Source organism: Cornus florida, unplaced genomic scaffold, assembly GCF_030987335.1.
Source record: "Cornus florida cultivar Cherokee Brave unplaced genomic scaffold, ASM3098733v1 CherokeeBrave_3.0.0_Hap2_Chr11, whole genome shotgun sequence".
NCBI classification, from domain to species: domain Eukaryota; kingdom Viridiplantae; phylum Streptophyta; class Magnoliopsida; order Cornales; family Cornaceae; genus Cornus; species Cornus florida.
The window spans coordinates 137,380,332-137,406,924 of NW_026775581.1; the positions used below are offsets into that span (position 1 = coordinate 137,380,332).

The 26,593-nt window shown below is 37.1% G+C and overlaps 1 protein-coding gene and 1 long non-coding RNA gene across 2 annotated transcripts; one reads left to right on the forward strand and one right to left on the reverse strand.

Moving 5' to 3' along the window:
* Positions 1 to 1,155: 1,155 nt before the first annotated feature.
* LOC132284335 (uncharacterized) lies at positions 1,156 to 4,129 on the reverse strand. The gene is made up of 2 exons (XR_009472251.1): positions 3,671 to 4,129; positions 1,156 to 1,562 (listed from the first exon to the last, which is right to left on the reverse strand). It is a non-coding gene; the product is annotated as an uncharacterized LOC132284335 (long non-coding RNA).
* A 13,725-nt stretch (positions 4,130 to 17,854) lies between these two features.
* Positions 17,855 to 18,634, forward strand: LOC132282235 (uncharacterized). Its single transcript, XM_059783842.1, has one exon. It carries the CDS (start codon positions 17,855 to 17,857, stop codon positions 18,632 to 18,634), a length of 780 nt encoding a protein of 259 aa, XP_059639825.1.
* Positions 18,635 to 26,593: the final 7,959 nt, after the last annotated feature.

A 26,593-nucleotide genomic window follows, 5' to 3' on the forward strand; every position in this document is an offset into this window, starting at 1 on the left:
AATGGAGAATATGAAATAATTTTGCAAACTTTCTTCCGTATCATAGTACTTTGGCACAATTTTTTATATGTTACTTCACAATTCATTATATTTTGTGTTCTTATGCATCTTTACAAATATCTTTTAATTTTATTCCAATAGTTTTCACATGACAAATCTCCATCATAAATTATATTTACCCTTACCTACATGGATTAAAGAGATGAATCATCGATCTCGGCAATTCTAAATGAACAATAACAAATGCTTTTACAAAATTTCACCTGAATTTTAGCACTTTTGCACAAGTTTCAATATATTACTTCACAAATTTTAATATTTGTATTCTTATGCACACACAAGGACTTTTGAATAGTTTTATTGAAATAGTTCTCGTATAACAAGTTTCCAATCCAAATGATTTACATTTGTACTAAATAAATTTAATCCTTATGGGAAAGAATCACCGCGATGAATTATCGATCTCGACAACGATTGTTTTAATTGAAGAATATGAATTGCTTTTACAAACTTTCGCTTCTATTATAGTATTTTTGCACAATTTTTAGTATATCACTTCACACATGTATTACACAACAAACAAAATACTCAACGTTTCTCAAAATAATGAAAAGAGCGAAGGCCTTTTTGTTATTCCAAGTATTAAAAAAATCATACATTTAGTTTGGGACAAGTGAACCATGAAGTTCTTCGACAAAGTTCATATTACTTTCATACCACTATGTTATTGAAAAGAACTTGATAATTTGCTCACTCAATACCTTCACCCTTAAAACATATTTACATAGTGTCAACTAACTAATGTCACACATAAATTTAACTTAATTCAACATATTATTTATCCTAAATATCAATATCACTTGTTAACAATAAGGAGGTGAAAGAACATAGAAAACCTTGCAATGTATTCAATCTTTGAATGTCACACCTTATTGATTTCATATAATACATATTTTCGACCCTTTGCTTCTTCGTGTAAGTTTTCATAGAATGAAATATTGCTAGAATACAATGAGTCACAATTTTTAACTCAAAATATTGATTTTCATAAAATGTGTATTGTTTTTTCAACCTTAAAACCATGATTTTCATAAAGTTATTATTCTCAAATTCAAACCTATGATTTTATTTTCAAGGTTAGTTGTTTGGACTAACTTTAGACAACATACAAAATTCTAACTTTTTTTTTCCCCTTTGAATCTGGTGGGTTTTATTGATACAAAAAAATACAGCAAAAAACAGAGCTAAGAAAAATTTTACAAAACATAAACTACCAGTATTTTTAAAAAAACTAACCAAAAGGATAAATATAACAGAATTAAGAAATTCAAAGCAACTCCATATCCTCAAGCCCCATACAGAGTAGTGCTTCTAAATATACAAAAGTAGCTAGCAGACCTTGTTTGATCCTCATGTAATCTAAGATTACTCTCCCTTCAGATATTCCAAATAATCACAGTACCATCTTATGAACTTTACTCCCCTTTGTGATTCTTTTGAATTAGTCACAAACCATGCAAAGCCTCCTCAAGTTTTGCCAAACAATATGCCTAGAAAAAAGTCTGCCAACGCAAGTTGACACAACAAAGAAAGTGGAGAGGAAAAAAATTACTTTCATTTACTAAAAACTAACAATGTAAATAAAAATTATTAGCTTAATCTTATACTAATGAACACTTGGACCACCTGCAAACACATATATCTATATCAATACATCTATTTATATATTCGATATCCTCATTCCAAACGTTCAATTATAATCCTAATAATCATTTACTCTATACCCAAAATTAAAAATAGAAAACTAAAAAACTAGACACATTTTAAGCTCATGTCTGCCATATACAAACAATTGACGACCTTTAAATGAGAAGGATGCCTAATTTACAGAATAAACTATCTGAGGTCAAGCCGTTGTAAATAATAAATTGAACGATAAACAAGTGGAGGTACTCAATACAATTTAATGTGCTCTAAATAATCAAAATTAAATGCAGAAGAAATTCTTAAATTTTAATTTAAAAATAAGATCATAAATGAGATAGGGGATGTCATCCACACAATTGAATAACCTTTATAACTTCCACAAAGAAATTAAAATTACAAGAACAATGAAAAAAATAGTATTTTTCGCTCAATCTTACGGAACAACTCACTTAAACCACCTATAAACGAATTTACCCACATCCTTTGCTTAAATATTCAAAATCATTAATGTATACAATATCATTCATGTTGGAATATACTGTAATAGATTGTGCAAAAACTACAAATATTTTATGTTAAGTCTGACACCAAATAACAATTGGAACACCTAAAAATAAATTTATAGCATACTATTTAGGAAACCATTCACATAATTAAGCCCATAAATTCATTTACTCCAAGACATAAAAAGAAAGACTAAACCACTCTTTTTAAATTGCAAAATGAAGGAATAGCATTGTGTGTAACCAGTATAGAAGCTACTCGTACTTTAGGTCAGCATCAATTCCACACCAAATTCAACTCTAGTACCCAAATCTCTGCACAAATTCCACGTTGCCTTGAAATTGAAATTCCCATACTTCCATACCACAGAATCCTCCATTAAATGATCTCTGAATTTGGAAAGATATGCTAAAATCTCTACCGGCCAGGAGAGAAATTCCACTGACCATTTTACAATAAGTCTTCAATTATTTGATTTCTTTGTAAATCAATACCTCTAAGCATTCTATACTACCCAAAGGTTTCCACAAAAGACCTTCCATGAAACCATGGATCATTAAAAATCCTAACTTGAAAACATAATTAGGGAATATCAAAAATTACTCATGAAAATCTAGCCCAAAGCCCCAAACATGCATGAACAATAAATTGTTAAATTAGAAACATTGAAGACAACAATTGAGGAAAAAACCATTATCACTCCATCCCAAACCTTACCATACAACAATCCATGGTCCAAATAAAACTGAAATATGTAACGAATTCGAAGCCAAACAATAGTAAAAAAATAAAAAATAAAAAAGCAATCAAAGCAAAACCCAATTTCAATCATACAAAACCCATTCACACTTGCATAATAATCAATCAAAAGAATTTTAAAATTCAAAATTGACAGGTTCACTATTGAAAACCAACGATAAAATCATTTCAATCATACAAAACCTATTCATACTTGCATAATAATCAATTAAAAGAATTTTAAAATTCAAAATTGACAGGTCCACTATTGAAAACCAACGATAAAATCCCAACCCTAATTTTTTTTCAATACCACTTAGCTACCAGAGAAATAGAGATCAGATTGATGGTTACACCGTCACCAGAGAGCTTATCTTTGGTGCTCAAACCCTATCGATGTGCGAATCTTCCTCTCTTATTCTTAGTATTTGACTATGCACATACACAATCTTTCTCGCGCTACACCCTACCATGGCCACCGATATCGGAGACTTCATCTCTTCAAACAAGAGATGGAGCAACAAATGTATGGATGTGTGTATATATATATATAGCTAGCTAAGAAAACATAGAGAGGTTGGGTTTTAATTTTGCGGTGGAAGATGAAACCCCCTTTAGGTTTTGGATTTTGAATTTTATTATTTTTTATTCGAACCATCAAAATGGGGTACCAACCAAAGAGAGATAAACATGAAGATCAAAAAAGAGTTAGGAGTCTTACCCAAGCTTTTTTGATTCACTCTGCTTCGACGGATTCAGGGCTTGATTTGTGATTGTTTTTGAGATATCCTGCTATCGAGTTAGAGTTAGGGCTTGGAGTGAGAGTTGATATTGTTCTCTTGAAGCATACCTAGTCCACATCTTCTTGGCTTAAGAAACCCTAACTCACAAAGATCGATCTTTGAAGATGAAACCCCTAATCAAAATTTTGTTTCTGGTACTTTGGTGCTGCAGGATAGCCGTGTGAGAATTTGGAGGTTTATAGTATATATTTTAACTTGGAGTATGTAGTATAATACAGCTGGGGATAACCGGGTATATAGTATTAAATACATATAACTGGGGTTAACACTGTTTGACTTAATTTGTTTTATTTCAAGCCAAACGCGCCTTAAGGGCCGCACCGCAGGGGACCGCACCGCAATTTACTTCAGAGGATTTGCGCCCACATGAGAGAGAATATAAACAAACACAGGCGAGGGAGAGAGCCGAAAAAAGAAAAAAAAAATCCTTCTCATAAGTTTTTTCTTTTCCTTTTTTATAATATAAATATTGTTATATATATATATATATATATATATATATATATATGTTTGTGGGACCCACAATCTTAAATCATTCGCGATGACATTGTTAGCTTACGGAGAAAGCTCAATTCTTTCTTATAGTGAAAGCCTTATTATGGCTTGTTTGGGACGTTACAATTTTGAGCCTATAATAGGCCATGTGTATATATTGCTCTGGGACACACTTGAATGAAAAACTTTCCATTCTCTCTCTCTCTCTTTCTCTATGAAAGATTTATTTATAATATTACTCTATATATATATATATATATTCATTACACGTTATCAGCACGAGATTCTGTCAACTGACATTTCAAAGGGTAAGAAAAATAATTATTTATATTAAACTGTTGTTATTCAAACTTTACAGCTAATTAAATTGCTGAGCCCGATGTCTCGCAAATACTAAATTATTTAATTTGCAAACTCGAAGTTTTGCATATATTAATATACTATTTGTGAGCCTGAAGTTTCACAAATATTTGGTACTATTTGTGAACCCGAAGTTTTGCAAAATTTGTTGGCCTAAAGTCCAAATGAATCTAAAATTCTTTAACCTGAAGTCATTTATACTGAGTATCCTTACAAACCTGAAGTTTTGCAAAATATAGAAATATAAATTATATGTGCCTTTTAGTATAAACATATTTTGTTTTTTTGCCATTGACCGGTCCTTTACAAGGGTCGCGATACCAAGTCAAGCTTGAAGAGTTGTGTGTGTTTAGGAGGTGGCCAAGTTTTATATTTATAAAAAGCCACTACTACCTTTCTCTATATAAAATATAGATAGGGCGAGTAGGGATCGTCCCAAGGGATTTGATGGTGTATCGAATTGTGAAACTATGGTAATTAGGGTTAGTAGGTCAAGTGATCACACAATTGGTTGGTTGGTTGATTAAGCTAAATTGAATTCAACTAAATAAAATAATATGAGGTAAACAAGAGAGAGAGAGGTCTTGGGGTGTAGAAATCACCACCAAGCAATACTTTTCTATACTACTAACAAGTGATCAATTGAGGGTAATGGATGTGTTGCAATATGATAAGGGGTGTGTGTGCATTAGGTTGATTCAATTGGCAAGGATGACAAATCAAGCAAGTATTGTCTAAACATCATGTGAAGAGCACAATATATCTAAGCAATAGAGCATATATTGTTTAGACAACATGGGGATAGCACAATAGATCAAAACAAGTCATTAATCCTACATTAAGCTCACAATCCACATGCAACACAATATTAGAGGAATATGCCATTTGGACTCACAAGCATGGAACATCAAACATCAAGAGTAGATTGTCCTCCCATCTAACATTATACTACCACTACACTAAATCTACACTACTAACATGAAAATAAAGCTATCTAGACTAGGGGAGAGGCACAAACCATCAAGAATAGGCATAAACCATCAAATGAACCAAAATAGCATTCATTAAGCATATCATCTTGATCATCTCTAGATCTATAGCATCAATACACATAGACATGCATCAAAAACACTAAATCTAGAGATAAGCACATGAATATCCTACTCTAGCATACATAGACATATGGGTAGAATAGAATAGTCAATTGGAAGCATTAAACCATACAAACCATGAAATAATCAAGATTTATATATACATGAATATCAAGATGTATCATACAACACTAATCCCTCAATAATACACAAGATTAGAGTATAGAAAACATGCTTGGGGCTAACTCTAGCCCTAAGAAGATATCTAGCCACTCATGGTAGTGATGATCCAACCCTCAAGGGCTAACTCCATGGCTGCTCCTTGTAGATGAAGATCTCCTCCAATGGTTGCTCTAGCTTCCTCCCTTCTTCCTCTCCAAGAATAGCCTCCAAGATGATTTTCAATGTGTGACAAGAGACTCTAGGCTCCCCTTCAAAAAGTGTATCATATTCCTTATATAGGTAGGTCAAATACACCCTATGATGAGCTGTGGTCGTGCAAGGCATATTCTCCAATGATTGGGTGAAGGACGGAATAAATGAGCTGGACTTTAACTTTTTCTCGCTGGAGGAAGTTCGATCGATCGAACTTTAACTTGGATCGATCGAAGATGGGTTCGATCGATCGAACTGCATCTTGGATCGATCGAAGTGGTCTGACTCCTCCGGATAAGGATAAAGCTGAGATATTTCGAAGATATTTATGGGGAAAAGGACAAAAGTGGTTGGTAGGCGTACAGCTGTGGATAAGATCAATCATTTGAATAAGACAAAATAGGGTTCGATCGATCGAAGGTGATGTTGGATCGATCGAACTTGGAATTTCAGCAAAGGCCAAGGTTGGATCTATCGAGAAGTACTATGATCGATCATAGATGTTCGATCGATCGAACTCTAAGTTGGATCGATCGAACTTTTCAGCTGCACAACTTTGATTCCTTTTTGCTCCTTGCTTTCTCCACTTTGCTCCCTCCTTTGGTTTATCTCAGGATTGCTTCAATTAAGCTCTTATTTGGCTGAGTTAGCTCAATTTTGGGATTAGTGCTTGAAAATATAAATAACACGTAATAAGTCTAAAACGGCAAAGTAAGATAGATAAAGGTACTAGAATGCTTAAGCTTAACGGATTTAAATGCGCACTTTTCAGTGCTCATCATACCCCCAAACTTAAATATTGTTAGTCCCTAGCAATGAACTAAGAAGTCAAAGAATGAAATGAACAACTAAACAAGTATAAACTGGAAAGCAAGTAAAATGATAGCGCCATTTTCGTAGGGAACACGATTGCATTTAGCATATGCAACAAGCCTTTTAAACCCCTAGGTTACCCCTAGTGGACGAGTAAAGTCTCGTGAGGGTTTCCAGAAATGGTACCCACAAACATTAAGCTCATTTTTTCAAAAGAGGCACCAATATTGCAAACAAGCATTGGGAGAAAACTACCTTAAGTATGCAATTTTTCAACCGTTTCTAAGCAATCTCCCAAAATTTTAATATCAAGCAAGCAAGCACGGTCCTCCACACATCAAGAAAATGATCATGAAAATCAAAACAAGTCTAGAATCCATGTGAGAGGTCCGGCATCAAGTGTGTTGCTATCTTAGCTAACTAGAGAAGTAATCACATCCTTACCCTCAAACTAGCACACAAATCTAGTACCGATCATCAAGATAAGAGAGTGGACCTTTTATTAAAGCTTTATTGTTCTAGGTGCGCTTATTCTTTTCACTCTATTTCTTTTTTTTTTTTTTTTATTGAGGATCAAAGATGGAAGTATTGTGCAATGTGTTGATCTCTTAAGCTTTCTAGAAGATTCATGTAGCGAGCTTTAGGTTAATGACTCCCAAACCAGATGGCTTTAGGGCATTAGGTGTTAAGACACCCCTACGGACTTACAAACTCAAATCAACTAGGCTACAAATTAAGACAACAACCATCTAATCATTTCCCACTTCTCACCTTTTGGGAGAAGTCCTCACTTTTATTGCTTTTTGCAACTTCTTTTTTTTTTTTTTTTTTTTTTTTTTTTTTCAATTCAATTATTAACCTAGAGTTTGGGCCCTCCATCTTTCGGCGCGAGAAGTTCACTACTTAATGAGGCAAGAATCCTGGCTACTCAATGAAAAGGGGTTGTTATCCACCTTTATCGAGAATGAAAGCTTTCAATGCACTACTAGCCCAATTGGGATATAACCAATTCAATAATCAACAAAACATGTACCCCACAATTGAATGCTAGCGTGCGCCAGTGCTAGTGTAGAATCCTAGAATGAATCTCAAAACAATCACAAAATCAGGATGATGTGGACCACAAATGCAAGCAAGATATCAATCTTTTGAAAAATTTACTCCTAAATGGCATCCTCAAGGCATACAAGGAGTATTGGACTCTCAAGTCAAGCAATTTTTAAATTTAAGCAATATAGTCCTCAAAAGATCAAAATCATAGCTAGAAATGGACCAAGTATAGAAATATCCCTCAAATACACAAAACATGCTCAAAATTTGAATTTTAAAGTAACACTGAAACATACACCAATACCCCCAAACTTAAACTGCACATTGTCCTCAATGTGTGAAGAGAACAAATGAAAGAGTATACCAGTGCTTTAGACATGAATGATCGGGATAGAAGTATCCAAAGTGGGTGGCATGGCCCCCCCAAACTTGGGATAAACTGTGGTCCTAAAAAGTTTGCACTCGGATAAACTCATTAGATAACAAGATAGGATAATCAGTGCACAGTGGACATGCAAGTGTAAGATGGGATAAATAGAGAATAGAGAGAGAGGTGTAAGAGTGGTCCTAAAAAATTAGGCAGCACTCTCTCACTGAAGTCACTGTGGTGTACCTGATGGAGTCAAACATACAAATATGAGATACTAAGAGACATCCATAATCAAAAAGCAATATATAGAGAATATAAAATGCAGGTACATCAATAAAATAATAAAGCCGACAGACCTGCCGCAAGGTATAATACAGTAACAGTGACAGTATAATACAGATCCAGAATAAAAGAAATGAAAGCATAAAACAACTGGAAGTGGAGTCTCGGGAGGCCTGATCGTGAAGATCTGCAGTGGCTGGAGGTGCAGGTGCGGGTGCAGGCGCAGGGAGTCGGCTGGAGAGATCGGCAAAGCAAGCCATGACATCCGCCCTGAAAGAGGTGAACTTAGCTCGGTGGGCAGTGATGTCGGCTCGCATGGCTGCTACGTCCTCCTCTAGTGTCTGCAAGCGTGCTCCGAATCCGAGAGTGGGAACTGGAGACTCAGGCAGAGATGCCTCTGAAGAAGACTCCCGAACTCACTCCTGAGCAGCGGCTCGATCACTGGTATCATCGGCATCAGCATCATCTGCAGCATCGGCATACTCCTCCGCAGGTCGCTTCAGGTCAATGTCCATGCGATCGGTAGCCGGACCGACTGGTGCGTCGTCCGCTGCTATATTTGCTACTGCTGGAGGTGCCGGCTGTGCCTAGGCTGCCTCCTCCTCCTCTAGGTCAGCTGCTGCCTCTACAGCTGGCTCCTGAAGACTCCGAATAAGAGCATTGTAGCTCTTATTCCAGTCGCTCTTCCTATAGAAGCTGGACCGTGCAAGGGGCTCCTCATCTGGGGGCACTCTGTAGCGCTGGTCAAGAAGGATCTGCGTGATGAGGTGTCCGAAGGGCAGGACCTTGGACCGCTTAGGGTCCTTCCTGGAAATGGAAGAATCATATAGCAACCTCATCTCGCTCCAGATGAGGACTGGGATAGATACCCAGCAGCCCGTGTAAAAAGCGTAAAGAGCTGTCAAGTAGTCATGACGCCTCTGGATCTTGTGACCCGCCATGTAAATGTTCTGGAAAAGAACTGTGTCGATGAACCAGAGGTCGTCAGGCAAGAAGGTCCTGGTGGCGAATGTCTGACCACCGGCATGATGGCCTGTCAAAGAAACAGCCATGTCAGAAAATGAAGGCCTATGCAGCCTCGGGTATGTCTCGGTAAGCTCAGGTGAACACCGGTGTGGGCACCGGCAAGCACGGGCCAGAGTGTCAACTGTGATGACAATCTCGTGGCCGTCCAGTGTAGTGATCATCTCTGCGGTAGATCGTGGCGAGGGCTGGAGATGCTGAAAGAATAACCGCACCAGTCGCGGGTATACAAGGCCGGTGACTGGGGCAAAGATGGCTGAGAGGCCCCGCTGCATAATATCCTGATAGCCAGACCGGGTCAGGATAGACTCGGAGAAGTACGCAGTATCGAAGTATGACTCCTGAGCCACGGTCATAGCTGCATATCTCAGCAGCAACTGGTCACGGCGCTGAGCCGGTAGAGGTGGCTGCGGTGATGGCATGGCGGCTGCATCTGCCTGATGGCGCATAGGAGAAGGTGATGGTGTGAAGGCTGGAGGAGCCTGGGATGTAGATGGCATGTGGTCAGCTCCCTCCTCAGCCTCGTGGGATGGGGACTGAGGGGAAACAGCTTGTGCGGGCTCCGCCTGAGCATGAGATGGCTCTGCAACCATCTCTATCCTGCGCCGCATATGTCTACGGGGTCGTTGTGGCCCCGAAGATCTCCTGGCTGTACTCTTGTACCGAGGAGGCATGATCTGCAAAAAGACAAGAAAATTTCAATATAAGTCAGTGCCAGATATAAGAATTTAAGTGCATAATAGAAACATGTATGTCAAATAAGATAGACAATATACGGATGACATGAATCTATGATGATGATGAAATGTGAATCATGCTAAGCAATGTAGGTGTGAAATGCATCCAATGTGGAATATCACAGGCATTGTGCATATAAAGATAGCATGAAGACAACATAAGATGAATGGAGTGTGTATGTATGATCTGTGAAAGTTCGATCGATCGAAGTTTAAGTTGGATCGATCACAGAAATTTTCGATCGATCGAAGTGAAAAATGTTCAAAAGTTGGATCGATCGAAGTGAATTGGATCAATCTAACACTTGGATCGATCGAAGCATGAAAGTGCACAAGATTGGATCGATCGAAGATAGTGAAATGAAGTTCACTACTTCGATCGATCAAAGAACAAGTTCGATCGATCGAACTGTGCCAATGCCGAATTTGAAAAGTCACAGATCTGTGAGATTTAGAGCACGGGGCCCACACAAACGTGTTTGTGGGCCCATCTACACACCAAACAGTCCATCCTCAACATCCAAACACTCCCCAAATGCCAAATCAAATCAAAAATCCCCAATTTGGTTCGGCCGAATGCATGTGTGAATATGTATACCATAATCATGAAATTGATGCTTCAAAATGGATGATTAATACACATACAACATAAATCAATATAGAAAATCATGAATCATGCATTGATTAAACTTTTAAATCAAGAAATGGCTCGCGATTTACCTCAAAACCGAGAGGGATGAGATGAGAGAGAGGGTGCGAAGCCGCGGTGAAAATAAGGCTCTACCTTGCTGGAATTGGCTCGCCGGAGGTGGGGAAGATGATTGGAATGGAGGTTGGCTGGATTGAGATGAGATTGAGAGAAGAGGGAGACTAGGGTTTGGTTTCTTTGTGAAGTTGGATCGATCCAAAGTGATCGATCCAACTCGGTTATATTTTTAAAAACACGATATGCAGAGTTCGATCGATCGAAGATGGAGTTCGATCGATCGAAGATGGAGTTCGATCGATCGAACTTAGGTCTCCACTCTTAATGGCATTTTTTTTTTTTTAATGAGATGCAAATTTCGATCGATCGAAGAAAGATTTCGATCGATCGAAGAGGATAAAGAATGTACAAGTTTAAGGGTTCAAGAGTTGATGTGTTGGAACATTGGATCGATCGAACTTGGAATTCGATCGATCGAACATGAAAAATTTTGAAAAGTCCGAGAGCATGCATTTTGGAATTTGGATGCAGGTCCAAAATTTTTCTAAGTGTTGGGACTCATGATCGATCGAACCACATGTTGGATCGATCGAAAGGTAGTTCGATCGATCGAAATGGTTTACGATCGATCAAACTTTTGAGAATTTGGAGATCCCGGAGCATGCAGTTTGGAGGTTGGATGCAGGTCCAAAATTTTTCTAAGTATTGGGTGCAAAATGAGAGTTGGATCGATCGAGTCCATAGTTGAATCGATCGAACCAAAGTTCGATCGATCGAACCAAGACTTGGATCGATCGAAATTATATCTAAATGCTCAAAATGACTTGAATGCTCATGCAATCCTTTACTCAGTTCCTTCCAATGTATATGAATCACAAAAACAGTATCCAGACTTCGCAAGAATCAAAATGCAAGATAGAAATGAGGGAGGAATAGGGTTTTGACATCCTACAAATTTCGGTGCTAGTCTTTAACGTCTCTAGCAAGACCTTGGGCTCTTTTAGCCTGGATCAAAGATCTTGCAATACATCCCCTCCTTTTTGGGATGAGAGATCTTTCGAGTCACTCCCAACAAACGGTTCTTAGAAGAACTTGTTGGGGTAAACTCAAAAGACGTCTTGAGTTCTTTGTCAAAACCTTCATTGGGCTTCCACACCCTTTCACAACAAGAGTTCGAAATCACTTTTCTGGCATGCAATGCTGAAGATGAAGATGAAGGCTTTGAAACATTGTTCATGCACAAAAGCTCATTTCTTTCACAAGCAAGATCATGATATTCCTCTACCACATTAACCTCTTCTTCATATTTGTCAAATGGATTGGGTGTGGGGTTAAAGATGTTCAACTTCACTCTCATGTGCCCAAAAGAAATCTTCATTATCCCCGTTCTACAATTTATGTTGGCATTTGAGGTTGCCAAGAAAGGACGGCCAAGGATAACCGGAATTTGGTTCTTTGGATTGGGCACCGGTTCCGTGTCAATGACGACAAAGTCAACCGGGAAGAAGAACTTATCAATCTTAATCAACTCATCCTCAATTATCCCCCTAGGCTTCTTAATGGATCGGTCGGCAAGTTGTAAAACCACCGACGTCGGTTTTAATTCACTTAGGCCCAATTTGACATAAACCGAATAGGGAAGAAGGTTAACACTAGCCCCTAAGTCAAGAAGTGCCCGGTTGATGACATGTTCACCAATGACACAAGATGTTGTAGGTGCACCGGGGTTCTTAAACTTTGGGAAAGTGTTGTGTTGTAGAATGGAACTCACTTGTTCGGTTAAGACCACTTTTTTTGATGTTTGGCTCTTGTTCTTCCGCTTTTGGGTGCATAAGTCTTTTAAGAATTTGGCATAAGCCGGAATTTGCTTAATTGCATCCAAAAGTGGAAGATTAACTGTGACTTGCCTAAACATATCCATTATCTCATTGTTCTTGGTCTTTTGCCTTTCTTTTGAAATGAACCCTTTCAAGGCGTCCGGAAATGGAGCTTTTTCAAAAACTCTTTCAGCATTTTTTTTCAAAGAATTTTCAGCATTGGACTTGTTCAATTCATTGGATTTCAAATCACTTTTCAAAGAAGAATCATGAATAAGATTTTTCAAAGAACTTTTCTCAAACACATTTTTCAACACTGTTTTCAATGAATCTCTTTGGAAATCATCTTTCAACTCATAATTTGAGGGCTTCTCATTCTCAAGATCATGCACATGCAATGAAGGAGGAATAGTGTGTGGAACGGGACGGGTGACAACTTGAGGTTGTACCGGTTCACTCTCTTCATTAGGCATTCTAACTTGATTATCTACTACCCTACCACTTCTCAAGGTTGTTACCGCATTGACATGCTCACATTATGCCCTTCCAATGAGGATTTGGTTTCTACAACACATTGTTGTTTGATTGGGGCATTCACGTGCATCTTTCCCTTCTCTCTAGCATTAAGTGTTTCAGCTATTTGCCCTACTTGGGTTTCTAGCTTGGCAATTGACTGAGAATGAGAATGCAACAATTGAGTATTTGCTTCTAGAGTGCTTAAAGCATTTAAAACCTTTTCCTCAAAAGCGAAACCTCTAGAATTTCCTTAAGAATATGATTGGTTAGGAAAATGAGAATTAGCAAATTGATTTCCTTGTGAGTTATATGGTCTTGAACCTTGGGATCCTTGGTTTTGAAGTGGAGGTGGAATGTATTTCCCTTGAAAACCGCCTTGGGAAGAGTTTGAACCCTCCCCTTGGTTTTTCCAAGAAAAATTAGGATGATTCCTCCAACCGGGATTGTAATGATTACCATAAGGATTGTTCCCTTGGTTCACAAATGTTGCATTAACTTGCTCAATGGGTTCATTTTGAATTTGTCCATGAGGACAATTAGAAGTAGAATGAAGAACACTAGAACAAGTCATACATGATTCATTTTGAGCTCTAGGAGAATGATTAGGAAAGGAAGACACTTGATTCGCCGAGTTTTGATTGATCAATTGATCAAATTTTTGAGATAAAGACTTCATCTCGGCGGTTATATCATTTGAGTGGTCAACTTGATGTAAGCCAACACTCTTCCTACCTTGAGAATTTCTACCATTCCTAGATGACAATGTTCTATGCAAAGAGTTTTCACTCATGCTCTCTTAAAGACGTCACACGTCTTCCTCTTGCCAGTCTATATAAGAACCTCCCATTGAAGCATCAACCATGCCTTTATAATTGTCCGATAAGCTTTCAAAGAAGAATTGGACCAATTGCCATTTAGGCATGTCATGGTGAGGACACTTCTTAAGCAATTCATTGAAGCGTTCCTATGCCTCGTGGAAAGTTTCTCCCTCCCCATGTGTGAATTCCCTAATGGCGGTTCTCATAGCATTGGTCTTCGAAACCGGATAGTACTTTTTCAAAAATTCTTGTTGCATTTCTGCCCAAAAAGTTATAGAAAAAGGCCTAAGGTTGTTGAACCAATACTTCGCCTTATCTTTAAGGGTGAATGGAAAAAGTTTCAGCCTTAAAACTTCTTCCGGCATGTCCGTGTATCGAACGGTAGAACAAACTTCAAGAAACTCATCCAAATGCTTGTAAGGTTCTTCACTAGGAAGTCCATGAAAGTTAGGTAGCATTTGGATAGTTTGTGCTTTAATCTCATAATGGTGTGCTCTAAATGGTGGCAATTGAATGCATGTGGGTGCATTATACTCATTAGGCACATAGTGATCTCTCAATGCGAGTGGTGGATTAGCAACTTGAGGTGCAACATGGACACCTTGGTTATATTGAGCTTGATTAATGATGGGGGGTTGTGGTGCATACATTGGCCTTGGAATTCCCATTGGAATTTGGCCTTGTTGTTGAGGAGGTTGATGAATGTATGGCCTAGGCATGCCTAATGGAACTTGCATATTATCATTTTGCACATTAGGGTGAAGGATGCCTTGTTGGTCCATGTGACCAAGGTCTTCAAGATGATCATCATTGAGAGCATCCATTGGTAGATTGGTTCTATGTGAACTTCCTCTTCCCCTTGGATTCCTAATAGTGGATTCTAAATGCAAATCAAGAGGGACAAGAGTAGGTCTCAATGAACGACGACCATGCATGCACAATGCAACACGAATAAGCAACTTTCTCAACAATGCAATTAAACTTCACAACCACAATTTTCAAATGCAATGTATGTCAAATAAATGCCTCCACGTGGGCCCCCGATTTAACTAAGGAGATTGAGTAAGAAGGTCTCACAATAGTCCTTTAGCACTTCAACTCCAAATTTAAAAACTTAGCTTAGCAAAAAATTTTTAGCAACTCTTCATTTTAAGCATTTTTCCTTTGCTTTGCTTTGCTCCTTAGCTTGGAATTACTTTGCTAGCTCCTTGCTCAATGCACCTTGTTAATGAAGAACAAACTTAATAAGTAATCAAAAACAGAAAATAAAAAGAAAGTAAAGATACGATCAAAAGAGTACTAATCCTAATTGAATTTCACAATTCGATGTTGCCAATTTAAAATCCCCGGCAACGGCGCCAAAAACTGACCGGTCCTTTACAAGGGTCGCGATACCAAGTCAAGCTTGAAGAGTTGTGTGTGTTTAGGAGGTGGCCAAGTTTTACATTTATAAAAAGCCACTACTACTTTTCTATATATAAAATATAGATAGGGCGAGTAGGGATCGTCCCAAGGGATTTGATGGTGTATCGAATTGTGAAACTATGGTAATTAGGGTTAGTAGGTCAAGTGATCACACAATTGGTTGGTTGGTTGATTAAGCTAAATTGAATTCAACTAAATAAAATAATATGAGGTAAACAAGAGAGAGAGAGGTCTTGGGGTGTAGAGATCACCACCAAGCAATACTTTTCTATATTACTAACAAGTGATCAATTGAGGGTAATGGATGTGTTGCAATATGATAAGGGGTGTGTGTGCATTAGGTTGATTCAATTGGCAAGGATGATAAATCAAGCAAGTATTGTCTAAACATCATGTGAAGAGCACGATATATCTAAGCAATAGAGCATATATTGTCTAGACAACATGGGGATAGCACAATCGATCAAAATAAGTCATTAATCCTTCATTAAGCTCACAATCCACATGCAACACAATATTAGAGGAATATGCCATTTGGACTCACAAGCATGGAACATCAAACATCAAGAGTAGATTGTCCTCCCATCTAACATTATACTACCACTACACTAAATCTACACTACTAGCATGAAAATAAAGCTATCTAGACTAGGGGAGAGGCACAAACCATCAAGAATAGGCATAAACCATCAAATGAACCAAAATAGTATTCATTAAGCATATCATCTTGATAATCTCTAGATCTATAGCATCAATACACATAGACATGCATCAAAAACACTAAATCTAGAGATAAGCACATGAATATCCTACTCTAGCATACATAGACATATGGGTAGAATAGAATAGTCAATTGGAAGCATTAAACCATACAAACCATGAAATAATCAAGATTTATATATACATGAATATCAAGATGTATCATACAACACTAATCCCTTAATAATACACAAGATTAGAGTATAGAAAGCATGCTTGGGGCTAACTCTAGCCCCAAGAAGATATCTAGCCACTCATAGTAGTGATGATCTAACCCTCAAGGGCTAACTCCATGGCTGCTCCTTGTAGATGAAGATCTCCTCCAATGGTTGTTCTAGCTTCCTCCCTTCTTCCTCTCCAAGAATAGCTTCCAAGATGATTTTCAATGTGTGACAAGAGACTCTAGGCTCCCCTCCAAAAAGTGTATCATATTCCTTATATAGGTAGGTCAAATACACCCTATGATGAGCTGTGGTCGTGCAAGGCATATTCTCCAATGATTGGGTGAAGGACGGAATAAATGAGTTGGACTTTAACTTTTTCTCGCTAGAGGAAGTTCGATCGATCGAACTTTAACTTGGATCGATCGAAGATGGGTTCGATCGATCGAACTGCATCTTGGATCGATCGAAGTGGTCTGACTCCTCCGGATAAGGATAAGGCTGAGATATTTCGAAGATATTTATGGGGAAAAGGACAAAAGTGGTTGGTAGGCGTACAGCTGTGGATAAGATCAATCATTTGAATAGGACAAAATAGGGTTTGATCGATCGAAGGTGATGTTGGATCGATCAAACTTGGAATTTCAGCAAAGGCCAAGGTTGGATCTATCGAGAAGTACTGTGATCGATCATAGATGTTCGATCGATCAAACTCTAAGTTAGATCGATCGAACTTTTCAGCTGCACAACTTTGATTCCTTTTTGCTCCTTGTTTTCTCCACTTTGCTCCCTCCTTTGGTTTATCTCAGGATTGCTTCAATTAAGCTCTTATTTGGCTGAGTTAGCTCAATTTTGGGATTAGTGCCTGAAAATATAAATAACACGTAATAAGTCTAAAACGGCAAAGTAAGATAGATAAAGGTACTAGAATGTTTAAGCTTAACGGGTTTAAATGCGCACTTTTCAGTGCTCATCAGCCATTGTTTTGTAACTGAAAGCACATAATTAACTTTTTGACATTGTATAATGCTAAATATCTTGTTACAATCTTTTACGTGTTACTTTATGTACATTACTATACATATAACTTATTCTTTGTTTATGGCCCTTTAATGCGCAAGTTGAGTTAACGAGCCACCAAGCCACTTGTTCTGTTGTGATTATAAATTGACTATTATTTATATATATGGTATCACTACTATGCAAATCATATTATTGTGACTGCAGTATTTTTATAATCTCAAATTGATTATTCTTTTTGTGAAATAATTCTGACTATGTTATTTTATCATTTATAGTTCATAATGTCAAATCTTACCAAGCTTGAATTTGTGGCACTTGATATCTCGGGCAAAAACTACTTGTCATGGATCCTTGACGCCGAGATCCACTTGGATGCCATGAATCTCGGAAAGACAATTAAGGAAGAAAATAATGCGTCCTTGCAGGACCGTGCAAAAATTATGATTTTTCTTCGCCATCACCTCCATGAGGAATTAAAAATAGAGTACCTCACGGTTAACGATCCACTTACACTGTGGAAAAATTTGAAAGAACGATATGAACACCAGAAAACTGTGATCCTTCCAAAAGCTCGCTATAACTGGATCCACCTGCTATTGCAGGATTTTAAAAGTGTAAGTGAGTACAATTCAGCCTTGTTTAAAATTAGCTCACAATTAAAATTATGTGGAGAAAAAATTACTGATGATGATATGTTAGAAAAAACATACTCCACATTTCATGCCTCAAATGTGCTCCTGCAGCAGCAATATAGAGAGCGCAGATTTACCAAATATTCTGAGCTAATTTCTTGTTTGTTGGTGACTGAACAGAATAATGAGCTTTTGATGAAAAACCACCAGTCCCATCCAACTAGATCTGTTCCATTCCCAGAAGCGAAGGTGTCCTCATTTCACGGCCATAGACGTGGACGTGGACGCGGACGCAGACGTAGTGGTGGTCGTAGATATGGTCGCAATAGAAATAATTATAATAATTGTGGTGGTCATAATTCCTCATTGACTCCCAGAAGGAACTCCACACCGTCCCACCAGAAGTGGAATTCAAATGCGACCAAGTAGGCAAAAGGAAAAGCTTTGCAGAACAAAGCTCCTGAGATATATGATAACAAGCATTGCTATAAATGTGGAATGAAAGGTCATTGATCGCGTACCTGTCGTACGCCCAAACATCTAGTTGATCTTTACTGTGCCTCAATGAATGACAAGGGAAAGGAAAGGAAATTGAAATGAATTTTGTGGATGATGACTTACCAGTTGATATTACTCACCTTGATGTTTCTGACTTCTTTGCTGATCCTAGTGGTAGTATTAATCATTTGATTGGTGATGGAAATGTCCATACCAATATGTCCTTCTCTAGCATGTTATCCTTTGTGTGTTTTATCTTATCTGTATCAGTATGTTTAAATTTTCATTGTATCAATATGTCTCTATCTAGGTTGTACCAATATGTTTTTATTTTGGCTATCTTGTATGTAAATCTATTTTGTATTTCAAGTTTGAAGTAATGAAATATATATTTTTTGTATGAAGAAGCATGGATCTGACTAAGGAATTGACTGTACCCAAGATAAATGGTGAAGATATATCCCTGGCAGATAGTGCAACAATGTACACTATACTCCGAGATAGAAAATATTTTTCGCGTATAACATTAGTTGAAGCTCGTGTCAATACAATATCAGGTCCAGCAGATCTAATTGAAGGCTCCGGAAGAGCTATCATTATGTTACCATGTGGAACAAAATTAAATATTGATAATGCTCTATACTCTACCAAATCCAAAAGAAATTTATTAAGTTTTAAAGATATACGTCTCAACGGTTATCATATTGAGACTATAAATGAATGGGGCGTTGAATATCTCTGTATTATATGCTAGAAGCATGTATTAGAAAAACTCCCTACTATATCTTCTGGATTATATTATACAAATATAAGAGTAATTGAGTCACATGTAGTGACGCACCAGAAGTGCTCTGACCCAAATATTTTTATACTTTGGTATGATCGCCTTGGTTATCCTGAGCCAACAATGATGTGCCGAATCATTGAAAATTCACATGGTCATCCACTAAAAAACCAGAAGATTCTTTTAGCAAATGATTATCCTTGTACCGCTTGTTCACATGGTACATTAATAGTCAGACGATCACCTTCCAAGGTCGCTGATGAATGCCCACCATTTTTACAACGAATTCAAGGGGATATATGTGGACCAATTCATCCAGCGTGTGGACTATTTCGGTATTTTATAGTCTTAATTAATGTATTAACACGGTGGTCACACAATCTTTTATCAAACGTCTTCAGTTAATAGCTAGACCATTACTCATGAGAACTAAACTACCTGTTTCTACTTAGGGACATGCGATATTATATGCAACATCACTAGTTCGCATTAGACCAACTGCATATCATAGTTATTCACCACTACAACTTGTGATTGGTCAACAACCAAGTATCTCTCACTTACGAGTTTTTGGTTGCGCTATATATGTTCCCATTGCACCCCCACAACGCACCAAAATGGGTCCTCAACAACGACTTGGTATTTATGTAGGTTTTGATTTTCCATCTATTATTAGATATCTTAAACCTATGACAGGTGATGTTTTTAAGGCACGGTTTGCTAACTGTCTTTTCGATGAGACTGTTTTCCCTCCATTAGAGGGGGAAAAGAAAAGGCCAGAAGAGCAACGACTTATTAATTGGAATGTCTCGACTTTATCTCATTTCGATCCTCGCACAAATCAATGTGAATTAGAAGTTCAAAGGATCATTTATTTACAAAGTATTGCAAATCAATTACCCGATGCATTCACTGACACAAAAGAAAGTGATGAAATCACATATACAAGCTGCACACATTCCAGCAAGAATTGATGTCCCTGTAGAACAGTCTGTTAGTGTTATTGCAAATGCATCTAAGACACACCAAAAGCGTGGTAAACCATTTGGTGCAAAAGACACCGTTCCCTGAAAGAGGAAAGTACAAGAGAAAACAAATCAAGCAATTGGCGCTCCTGAAGAGGTCACACCTGCAAAAGGAATAACGAAAATAATTTATCAATCTAAATTTTATAAGCAAGTAGCCCCAGAAGTGGCACATACGCCGGAAATGGCACAAGCCTCTGAAAAAGCACTGGTACCTAAAAATAATGAGATCTCAATAAACTATAGAAAATTGTGGGATAAAAATACAGTTATTATTAGCGATATATTCTCCTTTGCAGTTGCTCTTGATATTGTAAGTGATAATGAGGATCCTGAACCTCAAAACGTTGAAGAGTGTCGATGTAGAAATGATTGGCCAAAATGAAAAGAAGCAATACAGACAGAGCTAAACTTATTAGCAAAACGTGATGTATTTGGACCTGTAGTCCAGACACCTAAAGATGTCATACCTGTAGGGTACAAATGGGTATTTGTAAGGAAATATAATGAGAAAAATGAAATTGTAAGATATAAAGCCCGACTTGTAGCCCAAGGTTTCTCACAGAGACCTGGTATTGATTATGAGGAGACATACTCTCCTGTGATGGATGCAATCACATTTTGCTTCTTGATCAGTTTGACAGTCTCAGAAGCACTGGATATGCGTCTGATGGACGTGGTTACAGCTTATTTATATGGATCACTAGATAGTGACATATATATGAAAATCTCTGAAGGATTTAAAATGCCTGAAGCAAATAGCTTGAAACCACGTACCATGTATTCGATCAAGCTACAACGATCCTTATACGGATTGAAACAATCCGGACGCATGTGGTACAATCGTCTCAACGAATATTTACTAAAAGAAAGATATGTGAATAATCAAGTTTGTCCATGCATTTTCATCAAGAAATCAAAATCTGGATTTGCCATTATAGCTGTATATGTTGACGATCTAAATCTCATGGGAACTCTTGAAGAGCTCACCATGACTGCTAATTATTTAAAGAAAGAATTTGAAATGAAAGATCTTGGTAGAACAAAATTTTGTCTCGACCTGCAGATCGAACATTAACCAAGTAGAATTTTTATCTATCAGTCAACATACACTGAAAAAGTCCTGAAGCGCTTTTATATGGATAAAGCTCACCCCTTGAGTTCTCCAATGGTTGTCCGATCACTTGATGTTAAGAAAGATCCTTTTCGTCCTCAAGAAGAAGGCGAATAAATTCTTGGTCCTGAAGTACCATATCTCAGTGCAATCGGTGCTCTAATGTACCTTGCGAATTTTACCAGACCTGATATAACATTTGCAGTCAACTTACTAGCACGGTATAGTTCTGCACCAACTCGAAGACATTGGAATGGGGTCAAACATATTATACGTTACCTTCGGGGAACGACTGATATGGGGTTGTTTTATTCAAGAAATTCAAAGCCCCAGTTGATCGGATAAGCAGATGTAGGTTATCTTTCTGACCCACATACAGCCCGATCACAAACAGGGTACTTGTTTACTTATGGTGATACTGCTATATCATGGCGATCTATGAAACAGACCATGACTGCAACTTCTTCAAATCACTCTTAGATATTCGCAATTCATGAAGCAGGTAGAGAGTGTGTTTGGTTGAGATCTGTTATACAACATATTCGAGAATCATGTGGATTCTCCTCAATCAAAGATAGTCCAACAATATTATATGAAGATAATACAACATGTATTGCACAGGTAAGAGGAGGATACATAAAAAGTGACAGAACCAAGCACATTTCACCAAAATTCTTTTCCACACACGAGCTCCAGAAGAGCCGTGATATTAATGTTCAGCAGATACACTCGAGTGATAATCTAGCAGATTTATTCACTAAAGCGCTTGTAACTACAACATTCAAGAAGTTAGTGGACAACATTGGAATGCACCAACTAAAGGATCTTCAGGGTTGAATTAATGAGGGGGAACAAGTGATCGAAAAGGTATTGGCATGCTGTACTCTTTTTCCTTCGTCCAGGTTTTGTCCTACTGGGTTTTCCTGACAAGGTTTTAATGAGGCGGTTTTAATCTATGCAATACCATACACAATAATACTGTACTATTTTTCCTTCATTAGGGTTTTGTCCCACTGGGTTTTCCTTAGTAAGGTTTTAACGAGATATATTCTTAGTATTGTGGACCCCAAGTCGGAGTGTTATATATATATATGTTTGTGGGGCCCACAATCTTAAGTCATCCATTCTTGCTTACAGTGAAAAGCCTTATTATGGCTTGTTTGGGAAGCTACAATTTTGAGCCTATAAATAGGCCATGTGTATATACTGCTTTGGGACACACTTGAATAAAAAGTTTTCCATTCTCTCTCTATCTGTGAAAGATTTATTTCTCTGAATATTACTCTATATATACATATATATTCATTACATATATATATATATATATATATATATATATATATATATCACATTTTAAACAAAGATTTTTTATTTAATTTTTCAAATTTAGGAGAAATTTATGTAATAAAGCATATATAGAAGATAGGTCAGTGTAATTATTTTTATTACTTTTGTCAAATTTATATATTGAAACGCGTTTGAGTACACTTCCAAATGAAAGCAACATTTGTGGAATGTGTTCAATATTGGAAGTATATTTTTAGTAATTATTATTATTTATTTATTTATTTTTTTCTGACAATCGGGGATCAAAGAGATCAAGATACAAAGTGGGAAGGCCGGAGGCCTCTATAGGGGCCAGTGGAAATCCACACAATCAGGGACGGACCTATAGGAAATTTTTTTTTTTTTTAAGCAATAGAATCTTGCTAATATGCTTTTTTTCAAGTATATGCCCTTGAAAAATTACCATTACCCCTTTAAAATTATTAAAAAAATTTATTATTGCCCACTCGCATCATTTCCTGGTCCCTCCCTGCCCACAATAGGAGCGGAGTGCCCATTGGCCAATAGAATAGGCAACTGAGTATAAGGTCTAGGAGACCAACAAAGCAAAAAATGCTTGTGAGGAGATAGAAGGGACTGGATGTCCTTAAGCAAAACAGCAAAGATAATGTTAGAGGGAGACATATTGATGACGTTGAGGCAATCTCCTTCAATATCAACATGAGCATAAATAAGCAGAGAGAGGCCTTTTCAAATAATGGAAGGCTCCAGCCACTTCAGAGTTAGGAATGGAGGACAAGAAGAAATAAGTAACATGAACAACGTTTCCTTTTTGAGTCTCAAAGAATAATTCCACTACTTACAGTTTTGTTGATATTGGAAAATTAGGCAGTGTCAAAGTTCAACTTGACGCATCCTTCCTTTGGGGGAAACTAGTGAGATGGATGAAGTGGATGTGGAAAGGGGTTGTGGAGCGGAAGATCAGAAGCATATTGTTGCCCAAGTATTTGTGCCAACGTACACATATATCTCGGAAAATTCTTCATAGTTGTGTATAGCTTGATCCATGATATCTTTTGGATCCCAACGAATGGAGTTAAAGTGCTAGTCATTGCAAAATTTTCAAATATATGAAGGTACCCAGACTCAGATAAGTCTTAGAATCGAGATGTTGGGACCAAAGATCTAAGAGGAATGCTAGTGCTTAGCCCAGGGAACATATTGTAGAGAGTCGAAATGAAGACGAAATAGACTTAATTGCCATACCAATTTGGAGGAAGGGCATTGACATAGAAGGTGGGAAATGGTCTCAGGTTTGGAATGGCATAGTGGACATGTATCATCTCGGGTCATGCTTCAATGCTTAGGGTTTGTGAGGATTGGAAGAAGCTCGTGAGCACACTGCCAGAGAAAGAGAACTGAAATTTTATTTTGGTGGGAAGGAACCAAAATTTCTTCAAGTGGGGATTAAAGTCAAGAGCATGGCTGCTAGATGCATGATCATTGGAGGAAGGATGAGGGTATTTAATAGTATATGCTATTTTTGTAAGCACTTTTAACCAAACACTTCCTCTATTGTTGAACAATTGTTGGAGGTGTTGGGATTTATATGCCCTGGCATAGCAAATTCCTGTTTGGATTAAAGTGACATATGTTCCTGACGTTTCTGAAATATTTATGTTTTATACAATTGGTGAATTCAATGTATGATATTTTGATTCATTATAGAATTGATAGTGTCCATTTGATTACAAGAGATATTTATATATATGTATGTGATGACAATCAATGCATGATATATAAATAGTAATCATAAATGGTTCATAGTCGGTAATTATGGATGGACTCATAATTAATTAAAATTTGAACTGGATCCGCGTTAGGTTGAGATATATTGCGAGAGTCGTCGTATGCAATTGCTCCCTATCACCGTCATGGCATTTGACTCTTAAGCATGAGAAAATTTTAGACTCTTTTATTAATTAATAATTACTTTGATTTGTTCGGCGGATTCTTCGGGATCCTTAGACCGACACTTTGGGTAGTTATGTAATTAATAATTAGAGGGTTATATTTTCAATATTTGCATCATTGCTACTTGTATTTATTTTGTATTGATTATGGTTGATCACAAAGTAAATTCGAAGGCCTTCGTATGTTTTTAGACAAAATGATTTATTATATATTTATTTATTTAAATTATTATTTTTGTCAAACAAATGTTTTATTGTGATCGAGCTAGAAATAATTAATGGTACCAAAATAAATATATTAATTAAGTAGTCGGATTGATGGCTTTATTTATCCGATAACTAATTATGCATAGAGGGGTCAAAGTGCAATATTGACTTAGTGGTTATTTATTGTTTAATTGGAGTTCAATTAATTTCTTTTAGTGGAGTAGAAATTAATTTATGAATTAATTGAATTGGGTCCATGGACCGGGCCAATTATTAATTCATTATAGCTAATAAAATAATAGGCCCAATGGATTCTCACTCATAGCCCAACTTGATATTGGAATTGTAATACCCCTAATTTTCAAAAGGATAGTCTCGGTATTTTGTTTAATTGTTTTTTCTGTTCATTGATTGTTTTTGGGTTCATTAATTGTTTTGAATTGTTTTACTTGACTTATTTGTGTTATTTGAATTAATTAGTTGGTTTATTTGTTTTCTTTGGTTTAACTAATTATTTGAATTATTTACATAATTGTGATTATTTAAGTTAATTGTTTTAATTATTTATTTGGCTTTAATTTTCTGTACATTGTATGTTATTTTCTGTTTTACGTTAACTTGGAATTTTATTGTTTCTTTAATTGAATTAGTAATTACATGTTTTAATTTATGATTAGGTATAAAAGTGTGGTTAGGGTTTAGTTCTGTTTAGGTTTAATTTAATGCGCCGACAGGGTTTATAAACTAGGTTGTGTTTATGGGCCGCGTTTCAGACTTTAGATGTAATTGGACTTAGGGTTTTGGTTGCCTATAAATATATAAGATAAGTCTGCTTAAAAAAATAATAATAATAATAAAACCAAAACACGTCTGTGGAATTAGAAACGCGGAACAGAGGAAGCTGTAGGAGGAATCGCCGGAGATCGTAGAAGACAACGTAGAGATTTTTAACAAAAATCTCAAAAGGCAAGTTCTAACCTTACTCTCTCCCTTATACTCGTGTTCTTTGCATACTCAATAGTTCCAGGATGAATTACATGTTTAAAAAAAAATAAAAACGTTAGCTGTTTCATGTCCAGAGTTTCACTGAAACTGAATTTGTTTTAAAATTGTAAACTGTTTAAACTTTGAACTTTCTTGTTTAATTCTTGGTTTAATCCATATTAGTAGCATAATAAGGACTGAATTAAGGGTTGGAATCTTCTGGGATTAAGTTAAACTCTCTGAAAACCTATACTGTGAAATATCGAAGGCGTAAACGGCGACCGGAGAGGAGAACACGAAGAAGAGGAGGGAGAGAGCCGACTCCTATTGGATTGGAGCCGGCTCTCCTTGGACTGGAGGCGGCTCCAATGGTCTAGGAGCCGGCTCCAGGGCCATTGGAGGCGGCTCCAATATTCTGGAGCCGGCTCCAGGTTGTTTGTTCGTGGGTTTTTGGTTCTGTTGGTTGTTTTTCTACTTTTCAGTGATTAGGCTTCCTAATGATTGTTTTAATATGTT

Bases quoted from the DNA above. Each gene is read 5' to 3' on its own strand.
- LOC132282235 (XM_059783842.1), top strand. From the start codon at position 17,855: ATGTCAAATCTTACCAAGCTTGAATTTGTGGCACTTGATATCTCGGGC.